The sequence below is a fragment of the Plectropomus leopardus genome, chromosome 22 (genome assembly GCF_026936395.1).
Source record: "Plectropomus leopardus strain MGB_pleo_1.0 chromosome 22, ASM2693639v1, whole genome shotgun sequence".
NCBI lineage: Eukaryota > Metazoa > Chordata > Actinopteri > Perciformes > Serranidae > Plectropomus > Plectropomus leopardus.
The window spans coordinates 4806961-4821331 of NC_142197.1; the positions used below are offsets into that span (position 1 = coordinate 4806961).

The following is a 14371-nucleotide window of genomic DNA, read 5'->3' on the forward strand; positions in this document are numbered from 1 at the left end:
AAAAGTAAATGATTAATAACAGAGAGGCTACAGACAGAGACATAATCCAGGCGAAACACCAGAGGAACCACGAGAGTGACGACGAAGAGAATCTAATTTAGGTTATATTCTTTTTTTGTGTGTGTGTGTGTGTGTGTGTGTGTGTGTGTGTGTGTTGGGACACAGAAACCTCCCGAAGCCTCATTCTGCAGTGAAAATGAAACGATTCATTTCATTTTAATTTAAATGTCTATTGAGTGTAATGTCTTATTTGCATATTCCACCTTAAACCAAACAGCCTCATTTGCATTTCCCCCTTAAGTTACACCAAAAGTATTTCCCCCACCGCCCCCACCCCGACTCCCCCTGCCCTCCAGCCAGCCAATCAGTTCTGCTGTCTGGGCCTCAGTCAAGTGGATAATGAGCTGTCAGCCAATCACGTTCAGCCTGGGAGCAGAGGTCTGGCACGTGATTGGATGTTGGCTGTGGATGGAGCGTGTCACAGCTTTGGAGTTCTGTTTCCACGGTAACTTATATATTTCATGATGTATTAGTTGAGCTGCCAGTTACGCTCAGTGTGTAACGCTTCGCCTCCTCCTGCCTGAGATCAGTCAGCCGCTCTATATGGACTCTTTCCGCCGAGTTTTCACCAGTTACAGCTCATCACTGATCGGTGCTGCGTTCAATGTCCAGTAGTGTTTTAAAGCGGTGAAAACAGTTCATTTCCGTGGAATCGTCACGCTCGGTGATGTCGCCTGCAGTGGAAAAGCAGTGCAGCGCATCTGTTTCTTGTTGAGTTTAACTATGACGTGCAGATATGTGCCGCTGACTAAAAGCTTGCCACAGTGACCACAGATAACTCATTGGCCGCTGCTCTAAGCTCGCAGCGATGCGTCTGCGTGGGCGCCATATTGGGAGCCGTTGACTAAAAGCATGCCACTTTGACAACACTGACCTTTTGAGGGAAGGTCTCTGAGTGCAACACCATTGTTATAAAACGCACATCGTGCTGTTACTCATAGTAAAAGTGCATTTGTTGACATAAAGCTTGCAAAGGAGCATATTACTCACCTGTCCAACAGCAACATAGCCAGCTCTGCATCAGACTCTCAGCCTTCTGTTACTGCTACATAGTGCTTGAAATCAGGCGATTGTCGTGCTCTGTGGGAGTAGGACAGACGCCATTGTCCCTGTTGAAAGTTAATGTACTATCAGATTGACTTTGAAGCCGCTATTGTAAGTTTGAAAAGCTACATAATGTTGCTTTAAAAGAAGAAGAGTTTGTTGAGTGTGTGTTCAGGCTGGCTGGTTGCTGGTTGCCACAGAGGACACTCTGTCTCTGACTGTTCTTATAAAATGGACTCACATGTCAACACAGACAGTTTGCGCCGTCACTCTGACAGCTGCTGGTCGGATGATGGATCAGCTGTGAACAGTGTGAGCAGCGTGACACTCAAAATATGATAAATTATATCTCAACAAGGCTGCCAAGCTTTTTCACACCAAAATGGATCATGCAATTTAAAATCAAATGTGCACACTAAGTCCAGAGCTGCTCTTTTATATTTAAGTTCAGTTTAACTTTTGTACATTTATTTTCAGCGTGGATGCTGCATGAATGAAGTCAGGTGGTTGAAGCTGCACATTTCTGAAAAGGATGTTAAAAGTGAGGGCGGTTGTAGGTTTTATTTCCTGTATGTCTGATGAACAAAAGTGTAAAAAAAAAAAGATTTAAACACCTGTGACTGTAAACCAGCAGGACCCCATGGGAGGAACTGCAGTTGTGAAATACACATTTGTTTAAATACTATACTTAAGTAAAGTTTTAAGGTACTTTCCATTTGGTGCTACTTTACACTTCTATTCACTAAATTTATCCAACAGCTTTAGGTACTTCCGATTCAAATTATTAATAAAAATTTAAAATATTAATGAATAATTATCATAATCATTGTAAACTATCCAGTAGTATATAAAGTCATTAAAATGAGCTCCACCTTCACCAGCTGCAACATTAAAGCATCAATATTTATAATAATAATATAATTAATAATATGATATATATTATTCTGCATAATGGCAACTTTTACTTTCTATTTCAGTGCTTACACTTGTTTTACTTAAGTAATATTTCATTGCAGGGCTTTAACTTGTAACAGAGTATTTCTAAACTATAGTATTACTACTATTACATCAGTAAAAGCTTTGAATACTTCTTCCAGTGTCTGTTAATAAAGAGTATCAGGGCAGAAGAACAAGTACTCTCTCTGTGTCTCTATTAATGAATGAACAGACTGAAGACATGATAATTAGAACAAACAAAGAACATCTGCACACACACACACACACACACACACACACACACACACTGCTTTTATCGTGTGTGTGTGTTTCTGTTTCTGTCTTTGTTTGTTGCACTTCTTCATCAGCAGCTGGAAAACTGGGACAAAACTCATAAACACAGAGCGAGTTAGTGAGAGTTTCTGTCAGCAGCAGATGTTTTAATGTCTCCAGGCAACTACACACTGTCTCTCTCTCTCTGGCTGTCTCTGTCTCTCTGTCTCTCTGTCTCAGTGTCTCAGTCTCAGTCTTCTTGTTTGAAAGTGCTGAATTAGATCCAATAACGCCGTGTTTTGTTTTGTTTTTTGCTGTTCTAATCATTAAAATAATCATTGCGCTCCTTAACAGCATCTCTGTTCTGTGGTTCTCATTGTTGGTGGCGGGGTCTGCCACTCCCCTGCTCGGAATAATTTACAGGAAATGACGCAGCATGAAATCTGGCATTACTTTTACTATCAGCCTCATTGTTTACTGTTCACCGTCCAGTTTTGCATGACTGCTTTTTCACATTAAAAGCACTCAACCAGTTGAAAAACAATGTAGCTTTTGTTGTGTAACAGTCACAGGAAATACAGTGTTATTGTCACTGAGGTTAGTTATTTTTGTATGGGAATTACTGTTGATTAAATGCTGTTTTTACTTTTTCAAACACATCAGAAGCGGTATGAATACAATACTGAGACAGAGAAACCACAAGGCCTTGCAAGAATTTATAAATTTAATGTTATAGTGACAGTCTAAATAAAATTAAGTAGTTTATGGTTTGATAAGAGACACAAATTGCACTGCAGAGTGCAGTATTATTGCTGATATGATGGGCAAAAATGTCATACACACTCATGATAGATCCAAATAATGGACAGTTGCATGTTAAGCCTAAAAGTTAATGATGAGACATAAAATCAATCAACACTATTTTACATCAGAATCAGTCTCCTGCATCATATATAACAGAAAATTATAATAACCAACAACATATTTTATTATTGTAATGTTTGGAATTACAGTCTGTCTGTCAGATTTCTTTGTGATAATCATGACATTGTCCAATCCAGTATCCTGGAACATATTCCATTAATTTACTCCAGTTTATGCACAGTTATTTAATTAATTTTCACTTTAACTCGCACGTTTTCCATGAAATTACAGAACCAGACTCAATCAGAAAAGTCATTCTTTCAGCACAGAGATCTGGATACCTCGAAACATTTAACGCAGTGGGTCTTCATGACTGCCTTCACTCTGCCAGAGAGGTGCGTGCTGGGTAAAAGCGGACACCCAGCAGTCCGAGGAGTGGCATCGTGACATGTGTTCATACCTGATTAACTTTCAGACAGAGCTGACGGACGGCTGCCGCAGAGTTTAAACACAAAACTCAAACAGCTGACTGAGCTCAGCTCTCTGCTGAGAGGCTGCTTCCCAGAACCAAACATGAAAATTTCTTGTTTTGTCTCATCAACAGTCTGAAACCCAAAGATATTAGATTTATAGGAGCAAACAGCAGCAAATCTGAGCATTCAGGAGCAGTGTTTGGTATTTATGCCTCTGCGCTGTAATAGTCCCATTTTGCGAATGTGTTACCTAAAGAAGGCCTTCAGGGGATTTCTTTAAATTTGCCACAGACGTCCCCTTGGACTCAATAATGAACTGATGATATTTTGATTGTCATGGGTCAAAGGTCACTTGTCACTTGTCTGTCTCATTCTTGTCGATGCGATATCCCACAAAAGCCTTTAGGGAATTTCTTCCACTTTGGCAAAAACGCCCATTTGGACTCAGTAGTGAACTGATTAAGTTTGGTGGTCAAGGTCACTGTGACCTTGGACTCACGACCCACTTTTGGACAGCAACCCACCAGTTGGGAACCGTTGTTTTAGACCATGAGCTGTAGATCATTTAATCAGAGCTCTAGACGTATCCATGGTACAAATTCATTCAAGTATGTGTGTGTGAGTTTTGCCTCACTTCACTAACCGCCAATATGAGCAGCAGTAGTAAACCCACGGATCTTACGATGATTGACAGCTGTCAAACCGCAGTGATGTCATGCTTTGCTGCGGTGACTGACAGCTTCAGACAGTCGGCGGTCCGTGTGGAGAAGCTGAAACAAAATGTACAAACTGAGACTCAAAGTGATGCCTGGGGTTTTTTTGCAAAGCGGAAACAAAAAACAGAGCGTGCATTTCGTTTCATCAACACACTAATGAGGAAATCAAACGTTTTTCGACTTTTCTAACAGAAAAATCCACCAGATAGAAAGCACGTAGTGTTTCTCTCTTGTGTGTTTTGTCTCTGATATCTGTACAGATAAACATTTTGTAAAGAATAAATATACAGTTTACAGAACCTCACTGGCAGAAGGGCTAGAAGTGTAAAGTTTGGTGCAAAAAATCACAGCCTTTCCCTTCGGCACTGCATTTTCTCAACCCTATATAGTCCATATTCCTACTCAGAAGTCCAACTGAGTCATGCACTGTTTTACTTTTTTTTCCCCCAAAACACTTCAAAATTTCCCAAAACACTTCAACATTTACCAAAAAAACACATTTCCCCAAACACAATAGCGTTTCCCTAAAAACTACAAGATATCCCAAAACGCTTTAACATTTCCCAAAAAACTAAAATATTTCCTAAATAAACACATCCCAAAACACTACATTTTTCCAAAACACTTCAGCATTTCCCAAAAAACACACTTCCTTAAAAAACTTTAACATTTCCCCCAAACTACAACATTACAGAACACTAAACAACATTTGGTGAGACTCAAACTATTTTTCTGAAATGCTGTCGTGTTTTGACCCTCAGGGCCTCCATAGATAAGCATTTTTAAAAGTGACTAACATATGTTTTGTTGTCAACACCCATCCACAGCAGTGTAATGCTGAACTTTGGGGTTTGAGTCTCATTTCTTTCTGTGAACAGGGAGCGCGCGGACGTCCATCTACTGTATGTAATACACTGACAATAGATGAGTACCTCAAAAAATCCCATTTCAGAAATCCAAAACTATTCCTTTAACGTCACAAGGGTTCATCGGAGAATAGATATCTTCGATATATTTCATCAAAACGAGGCCAGTACTTGTGAAGACCTCGAACATCAAACCTTCCTAAATGTAACAATTATTATAGATTTGTTTTCTTCTGTCAGCTCACATCTGCAGGAAAATCTATTTTTCACCTCGACATTTCTTCCTTTCCTTCTCCTCGCTTTGTGTTTTCTGTTCTGTGCCTCCAAAAAAAATCTGTTGAAAGAGTGAAAACTTGAATCAAACCGAGGCAAAGAAAAGTCTTTCTGGTTTGTTCAATTTTCGAGCTGAGTGAATACACGGTTGTGTGTGATCCTGTAACACTGACGAAGGTCGCCGCAGCTGAAATGCCAAAGATTCTCATTTAAAATTTAAATGAGGGCCTGAACTCTTTTCACTCATTTACCGGAGAGAAACACCTCTTCTTCTTCATCCTGGAAAACAATCAGCTTTCTGTTCGAGTGAGAAAGCTCATTTTCACCTTCTCACCTCCTTCTTTTCTCCTCCTCCTCCCTTTTTAATCAGCTCGCTCTTCTCTGAGAGGAAACCAATTTCCTGCTCCTCCTCTTTTTATTTTCACTTTCACTTTAAACAACTCAACTTTAGTACTGAACAAAGGCCAGTTTCCGCAGTAACTCTTCATCAGATTCATTTTTTAACTCTGAATTTGGTCTTGACCAACTCACGAGAAAAAATATCTGCAACTCCATTTTCTTTGTTTTGGTTGGTGTAAAACCAATTGTTTTGCAGATGCATATGGACATTTTGTAACTTGCAGAAATGTTTCCTTATTATATAGATAAAATCATAATATGAAATGTTTCTATCAGAATGTATTTGTTGTTGCGTGGTATTGCATGAATACATTTCATAGGAGAAAGGGTTGAAAAAGGAGCTGCAGGACACCCGGCTCGACTTTTCGTGCTGTAGATTCCTAAAAATAAATAAACAAATAAAGTAAACATCTTGAGGCTAAAAACAAAAATGGGGCTCAGGTGCAGCCCACAGCTGACTCACTCACTCCAGGCAACATTACACCTTATTACTGCATCACTCAAAGCATCATGGGAACATGATTTTGCACTCATAGCACATTTTTTGGCATTGCAAAGGCTCAGAACGAGACCATCAGCACGATTCTTAAATCACTGAGACGATATGCGTGTTTAAAAAAGAACGTTGACAAAAACTCATCAAACTCAACTTCTGCACATTGAACTTTAACTAACTAGACGTAAGGTCTTTACATACGGGCAGCGCTTTTATTTTCTTGCATATAACGGAGTGAGACATTCAAGATACTGTCATCCCATGTCGTGACATATTGCTTCTATGTCAGTGGACTTTTGCATCTACGTTCAGGTATCCTCACATGGTCGATGCCGCTACGGACACCATGATGTTAACAAAAGCATGTGTTTGGGATTATGCAACAAGGGTACTGATGATTAGGTTTAGGAAACAAAAAAAGGCATGGTGTAGAAAAAAATCCCATTCAGACGGGAAGCAAACACCAGTCTCCCTAATGAAAGTCCTGTGTTTGCTGGACTCATCCACTACTCCTTAAGTTATGTTGTTGTCGGCGTCAGTGTGTACAATACGTTCTCATCCCAACTCGTCACATGGTGCCGCTCCGTCAGTGACCTTTTTCAGTCAGTTTTTTCAGCATTAGTTTGACATGCCACTGCGAAAGCATTCAGGTATTAAACATAAACTAAAATATTGGACATGTTAAGATGTTGACCTGCTGATAGCGCTAAATAAAAAGTCAGTAGATCACCAAAGTTTTTACAATTCATCCTGAGGGGAACATGAATGATGACCCACATTTCATCACAATCCATCCCACAATTGTCGTGAAGTTTTAGTGGAAACCACAAATGTCAACTTGATGGTGGCACTCGGGGGAAAAATCAGGGGATCACTAAAGTCAGTAGGGCTCATCCTCTTTGGAACATAAATGTCTTCACATATTTTAAGGTTGATCCTTCAACTAGTCGCTGAGATATTTCAGTGTGAACCAACCTTGAACACTGAACAAAAACAGCTGAGCGTTCAAAGAGTTTAATCTGTTCCTGAGAGGACCAAGAAATCACACCTCCGAACAAAAATCTCATCAGTGTGTTGTATATTCTTTATATTCAGCAGAACTTTCCTTTCGGTACTCGAGTACTCTCCGTGCTTCAGGACTTTAACTTAAACTTTGAGTGGACGACTTTCACTTTACTTCACTGTTTGCACAGCGAGGTTACTTTAACTGAGGTTTGACATTAATTACTTCCTTGCAGGGTCTAATAAATCTTCTTTACTGACGGTAAACTCCTCCTTCAGCACCTCCCTCACTCTTATTCAAAGTTTCTTTGCTTTAAGGGAGTCCTCCTTCTTTCCATCCCCTCCTCTGTCCCCAACTCTTTCTCCATGTCCTCATCTCTCCTCTCTCATACAGATATATGTAGAGTTTTATCTGAAGACTCCATATATCCATGTTGTGGGAATAAAAGGATTCTTTGGCAGGTTGTTAAAATGACTCATGAGTTTAATTTTAACCCAAAATGGGATGTGCTCTAATGCCAGCAGTCATTTTGTCAGCTTTTTATTTAAATGGTGGATTCTGGTTGGCTAAAGCTGACTGTGGAGTTTATTAATGGAGGAACACGGCCAGCATGTGTTCAAAAGCCCATAATGCTTTGTTGTGTGTTTTTCAGACTTGTTGGCAGTGCCCAAACATCCCTACGCCGCCATGGAGAACTGGGGGCTGAGCGTGTTCGTGGAGCAGAAGATCCTATTGGACGCTGAGGTGTCGTCGTCATCCTATCAGATGGAGCTGACCATGGTGGTCGTCCACGAAATCTGCCACCAGGTAGAGAAATTTAACTACAGTTTCTCCACTGTTGTTTAGGCCAGCCATTGCACCAAAGTTACATTTTTTTAGGTTCATTATTAACCTTGGAAAGGTCCACTTTAATAGCAGCTTCGATCCCAATGTTTTCTAACGATGGCAATTGTGTCAAATGTGGTGAAAGTTGGTGCATGAAAAACACACAAACTGATGAAATTTTTTTTTGTTTTGCTGAGCAAGTATGACATGAATTCATGGAAATCTAAGGCAGTGGCAAAAACTGACATTTTATCCTCATGGTGGCGCTAGACAAAAGGTCAGAAGGTTTGTAAAATCATGATGATCATTTATCTGGATTCCCTTGAAATCTACAGTCAAGTGTAGCAAAGTCTTTTGTGGTGTCTCCTAAACAGACACAATTTTCGCGACATTTCTACTTAATGCTTGATATATTGACTTAACTTTCAAAATGCACAATAAAAAAAAAATCTCAGTTAAACCCTCATACCTGGCCCAGATACACTTCTGAACACAGACGCATCCACTAGAATTGAAAATACTGAAACTTAGAAAAAAACAGGGTTTCCAGCTTTGTTGAAGATATAATCAGCACAACAGGTTTGACATAAAATCTCTATAAGCTGAGGATCAATCAACAGCAAGTGCTGAAGATACACTTTAATTAGATTTTTTTAAACAACATTTTAAATGTTGGCAGAGACAGTATATGATACCTTTTCCCTTTAGAGTCAGCCATGAGAAACATGTTGAATATGTCTTTCTGTCTCTGAATGGTTAATGTCGCCACAGAGGCTGTCGGCTGTAGTTGACATAAGCTTTTATAAACCCCGCAGTAATGTGTTGTAACAGCTCCACTGAGTGTCCTTCGTCTCAGGTGTTGTCAGTTTATTGGATAATATGAAAAAGTTTCCCTCTAAGACATTTGCCAAAAAGCAGGAAGCTGTGAAATGATCTTTTTCAGAGCATCTGTGTTCGCTTATTACCTCGGCTGTGGAGCCGATGGTTGTGGTTCCTTTTGTTTGATCAGATTTCCACCAAAATTCATTAAAACCCCATACATTTCTAAAATATCCCCCCAGCTAAAAAAAGGATTAATAATTCATTAATAATTAATTGATAATTTAGATGGTTCCTTAGTATTGCAAGATGAGAAATTGTGTAACATTTTCTCCTGAACTCCTGAACTTCATGCTCTGCACATGTATCCTATCATTGTCTCTCATAGTGTGAGAATCAAGATGCATTTTAAAACCTTGGCAGTGTTATTATTAGAGTAACTCTCTAAAGGGATTCTGCAGCGTTGGCAGTAGTCAGCATGACTTTATTAGTTATTAGATAAGTTTTGTTCTTACATTATATGGCTGTAATAAATGATCCCATTTTTGGTGATTTTTTTTTAACTGAAACTAAATTCTTCAAAGTATTTTCTTTAAAAAATCACAAAAAAAAAATGGCAAAGATTGTTAAAGAAAAAAAAATCACCAAAAAATAAAATAAATTTTTTTTAAAAAATGAAAAAAAAACACAGTCCCTTCCCGGTGCTCACAAAATTATTTGAGATGCCGCATCCTTTTCCACCACCCACTCCAAACCCCTTTGTGATATTTATAATCTTGTTCTGAATTCATTATTTTTCATAAAAATTATATATATTTTCAAAATCTATTATATGAAAAAAAAACGAGGAGTATTGATGGTCGTTTCAGAGAATGTAAGGTCTTTAAAATTTGCTGACAATTTGCTTAACATATGATATTTCTAAAGATTTTCTTCTGAACTGCTGAACTTCACCGTTGTGCACCTGCATCCTATGATTGTCTCTCGCAGTGTGTATTTTAATCCGGATGCAGTTAAAAACCTCGCCAACATTATTATTAGAATAACTTTGTAAAGGGATTCTGCAGCGTTGGCAGAAGTCAACAATACTTGTTTACCTCTCTGAGTGCTTTCCTCTAGAATATTTCTCATTTCCTGACAGCTTGATAGCTCTTGAATACAACGCCGCGCTCAGGCCTTGAACATTGCTTCCCCCACATGTGTAGGCATGTGAAAACAGCAGCACAGAGCTTTAAATAATGTTTATCAGGTTAAAAAAAAAATGTTTCCTGTTAGAGAAAATGATCCAGCTGCAGCGGCTAAATTTGTAGATAGTATGTTATCTGGCTGAGACTAAAGCCCGCCGCTGTCACCGAGCCTGAACCCGCTGCTGTGAAATTACCTTTACATTCATCCGCATGTTAGTTTGACTTGAAATAGAAAAAGAGTTCAGTTTTAGCAGAATTTTCCTTTAACGGATGCAAATGATCTGGTTGTAAACAGACTGAACGTGACAGAAGTCCAAACAGCTTCAACTGCAACACCAATGAGCTGTGTGTGTGTGTGTGTGTGTGTGTGTGCATGTGTGTGTGTGCACGCGTGTGTGTGTGTGTGTGTGTGTTAGGAAAGCTCCTCGGGCAACAACAACAGCAGAGGAGATGATCCTGTTTTTACAGTATGACATCAAATACGTGACAAGCAGACAAACACGATGAAGCAGAAGAAAATTTAAAGGTTTCAGTCAGTGAGGAGAAAGAGAGAGGGAATATGAGCGGGCGAGCCTAAACGACAGAGACAACGAGACGGAAAGAGAGAGAGAGCAAGAGAGCGTAGGAGACGTAGAGACAAAGAGGCGAAGAAACAAAGTGAAGGAGAGACAGAGCGGAGACGGCGTTCGTTGAGGGAGAATAAGCGATACAAAAAGATGAACAAAGACAGAAAGAGAGCACCACACTGAGCTTTATTCGGTTTAGCTGGTGATGGTTTTTACGAAATCTGACTTTAAAACCAGCAGCTCTGTTTGTGTTGGAGCATCCAAATTCCTGTCTTGTGTTTATAATTTCATATTTAAATTTGGGATGCACACAAATTCATCATTAAATTAAACTGTGGCTTTTGGGGAGCCTGATTTTTCAGGAGTGGGAGGGTACCGTATGCTAAGCTTGGGAGGTATGTAATATTTCATTCCCTCCTGAAATTTCACTTACTGCAAGTGTACTACCTGCTTTCATCTTTTCAGACTAACAAATACACAAAAAAAACACATAATGTTAGGAAAAGTAGTATTCTGACAGCTATTTTCCTTACTAAACAGAGAAATACAACCGTACCCCCTTTGAATTCAACTTTGCAGAAAGGCTTTAGATTGCGTGAGGGTTCGAGGATACTGTACACATGCAGGTGCATACATGTATGTGCTCGCCTACGTGCAAAAATGATCGATACAGAATATTCGAACTGCTCTGAACCCTGTCGCTTTACCACACACTCGAAATGCCCTGAGCAGTTCCTTCACTTGAAACTGACACATGATGCAGTAAAGTAGATACACGTGGGCTTTTATATATGTGTGCACATGTTTTTATTGATGTTCAGTGAACTTTGACCGTCAATCAAAATGAATAAGATTCCACAGCCAGTAATGTTGCCTTTATACAGCAGTTGCAAGCAGCTTTAAAATTTGTAGCTCTTTGCAGTCATATGCTGACCTTACTAAACATGTCGTTTTCTCTGTCTGTCAAAGTGGCAGATTCAGTTCACCAAAACTATCTTGGTTGGTCTTGTTAGTATTTATGTTAGTTATTCTACTGTTCTAACAATCAGCAACTCTAGTTTGATTGACCGAGTTAGATGTGAAAAATTTCTCTGTCTCTCTGCTGTTGTGGAGACAACACGGGTCGTTGTTGACCAGCTGGTCACAGTCTTATAACGTTCTCGTCATCGCTCACATTCAGCTCGGCTGCCTGTTACACCACACTGACCTCCAGTGGCAACAGGTGCACACTGCATGCAAAACATCCTCATCGCAGCTGCTCCAGTATGAAGTTAATAGAAAGATGAGCAGTTTTGAACAAATTGAAAATCAGACTGTTGGGATATGTAAATATCCATGTATACCCTAATAACGTGATAATGCCCGAGCCTAACTGCTGCCTCATATAGCCACTACATTTCTTATCAGGGCTTGTTGGTTGTTCCTCTTTCCAGGCTTTAAACTTCCGGAGACTGACCTTTAAATCTGTGACTCCTGAACTTTAAAACTCTCACTTTTTCTGAAAGACCTTTGGACACTTTTTAGCAGTTTTGCTTGGTGTTATTTAGTTTGGAAAAAATAGGTCCTTTTCCAAATAGTTGTACAATGTCCGTCTTTGAAGGCCACTGCTCTAAATATCATCACATGTAGAGCTGGGATAGTTAACTTTCTTCACTCTGGGGTCCCTTTTGTAAAATGACACCAACAAGGGGCAGCTCGCACCAGCCTCATACATGTTTCTAGCATTTAAGGACATTTCTAAGAAATTGGCATCTTTCTAAGTTATTTGGATATTTCTAGGTTGGGGTGGCCACCCTATCAGGGGCCAGATTTGGCCTGTGAGCCATAACTTGAGTATCACTGCTGTTGAATTAAGATTTATCTTTACTGGGAATAAGGAGCTCAAACAATAAAAGACACTCTGAAACCAAGAGTGGCCATAGTGTAGACCTTATGTGGGGATATCCATCTCTAAAATTTCTGCCTCCACCCCAATACAATGGAGGTGAATGCAATTTCATTGTTCAGTGGCCATATTTCATATCTTTGAACAATATGAATGAACTCCCAACTCCCTCCTACATAACAGAGTGGTAGCAGAACTCTCAATATGGCTTCAAGCCTGCACAAATAAACCTGAAACTATCTGCACAGCTTGATGCAACTAAAGGTAAGAGAGTGTATTTTGTAGCGTGGGTGAACCGGCCCTTCGACTGTCCAGACCATCTGAAGCAGCAAAGTAATCAAAGTGCTGTATGGACTCATTTCGATGATGAAAATGAAAAGATACAGTGTAAATGTTGCGTTGCCTTTGGCTGACTGAAGAACGCGTCGTTTTGATTTAATTTCCTTCAGGATGTGACTCACATTTCTCTGCTGAGTCTGGATGAACGTTTCCTTCAGGCTACCGCTGGTGTGCAGCGACAAAACAGACTGAATAACTAACAACATTAAGTTTCAGAGTGCGGCACTCTGCAGTATATTAAGTCATAAATATCATTGGATATGTCATAAAAATAAAAAAAAAACGTAGTAATGGTGTTTTTGAATCTTTTGTTTTGGTCTTTTTGTCTCATCTTTGTTCATCTGCTTTGTTGGTTTAGAGGGGAGAGTGAGAAGAAAGACAAGTGATAAAGTAATGTTTTGTCTGCCGCTTTGCACACCATTTCATCCGGAAGCCATTTATTTCTCTATCACAAACAAACACAGACACACACCCACGCAAACATACTCCAACACACACACACACACACACACAAAGCTAGAGAGAGTTTGTTTGAAGCTTTCAATAATCAGCTAGTTCTGTTGTAAGAAGTTTAACTGGAAAAACAGACTTGTATTCTAAAATCTGTTTAGAGAAACAGATTAGCTCGACATTGTGTGTGTGTGTGTGTGTGTACTAAGTTTTCATCATGTTGTGGGGACAGCAGTGTAGCTCACAGTCACATTGTGCGGACAGATTTTCAGATTTCTTACATTAAAATTAATGAGTGATAGTTATCAAAGCTGCGAATTCAACATATTCTCATTCTCAACTCATCACATATTACTGTTTGTACATTTTGACATTTTTGGTCGCCATGACAATTCATGCCTCTTAAATGCATTGTGTTTTTTCAAAAAACACTTCTGTTTTTACAAGAAATGTACAGTTTATGGTCAATGGATGCAGTCTTTTTTTTTTTTTTTCAAAATAATCGTACATCAGTAAAACACCTCATATTTATGTTTATTTCCATGTGCAACAAACCCACATGGTCAGGTTTCTGCAGCAAAAGCACGTGGTTTCCGGGGTTTGTTGGCCCTATAGGGGCCTCTGAGCTCCTTACATTATGTTGTTGGCGAAAGTGATTCAACCTGGAGTCATCCAGCAGCGTATTATATAGCCACAACAGGTGCCGTCCAGCTGCGTTATGACCTTATGCCGCCCGTTAGCGTAACACACTGCCGCCAGCTGACTGGCAGCATGTCACACCACAACAAAAGGCTCTGTGCGGCCGTGTTACAACCTGACACTGCCCGGTGGAGTACCACGAAGCCACAAAAGGTGGCTTTTGGTGTCAGTGTCTAATGCTGAAATCAATGTAAAGTG

General features: G+C 39.6%; 1 protein-coding gene across 2 annotated transcripts in view; it reads left to right on the top strand.

Moving 5' to 3' along the window:
• The window catches only part of trhde.1 (thyrotropin releasing hormone degrading enzyme, tandem duplicate 1), a 201330-nt gene that overhangs the window by 108116 nt on the left and 78843 nt on the right, over nt 1-14371 (top strand). For both annotated transcript variants that reach the window (XM_088072648.1, XM_088072647.1), the window contains one exon: nt 8056-8210. In XM_088072648.1, the coding sequence (XP_087928774.1) occupies nt 8056-8210 (155 nt within the window). The remainder of the gene's footprint in view (nt 1-8055; nt 8211-14371) is intronic.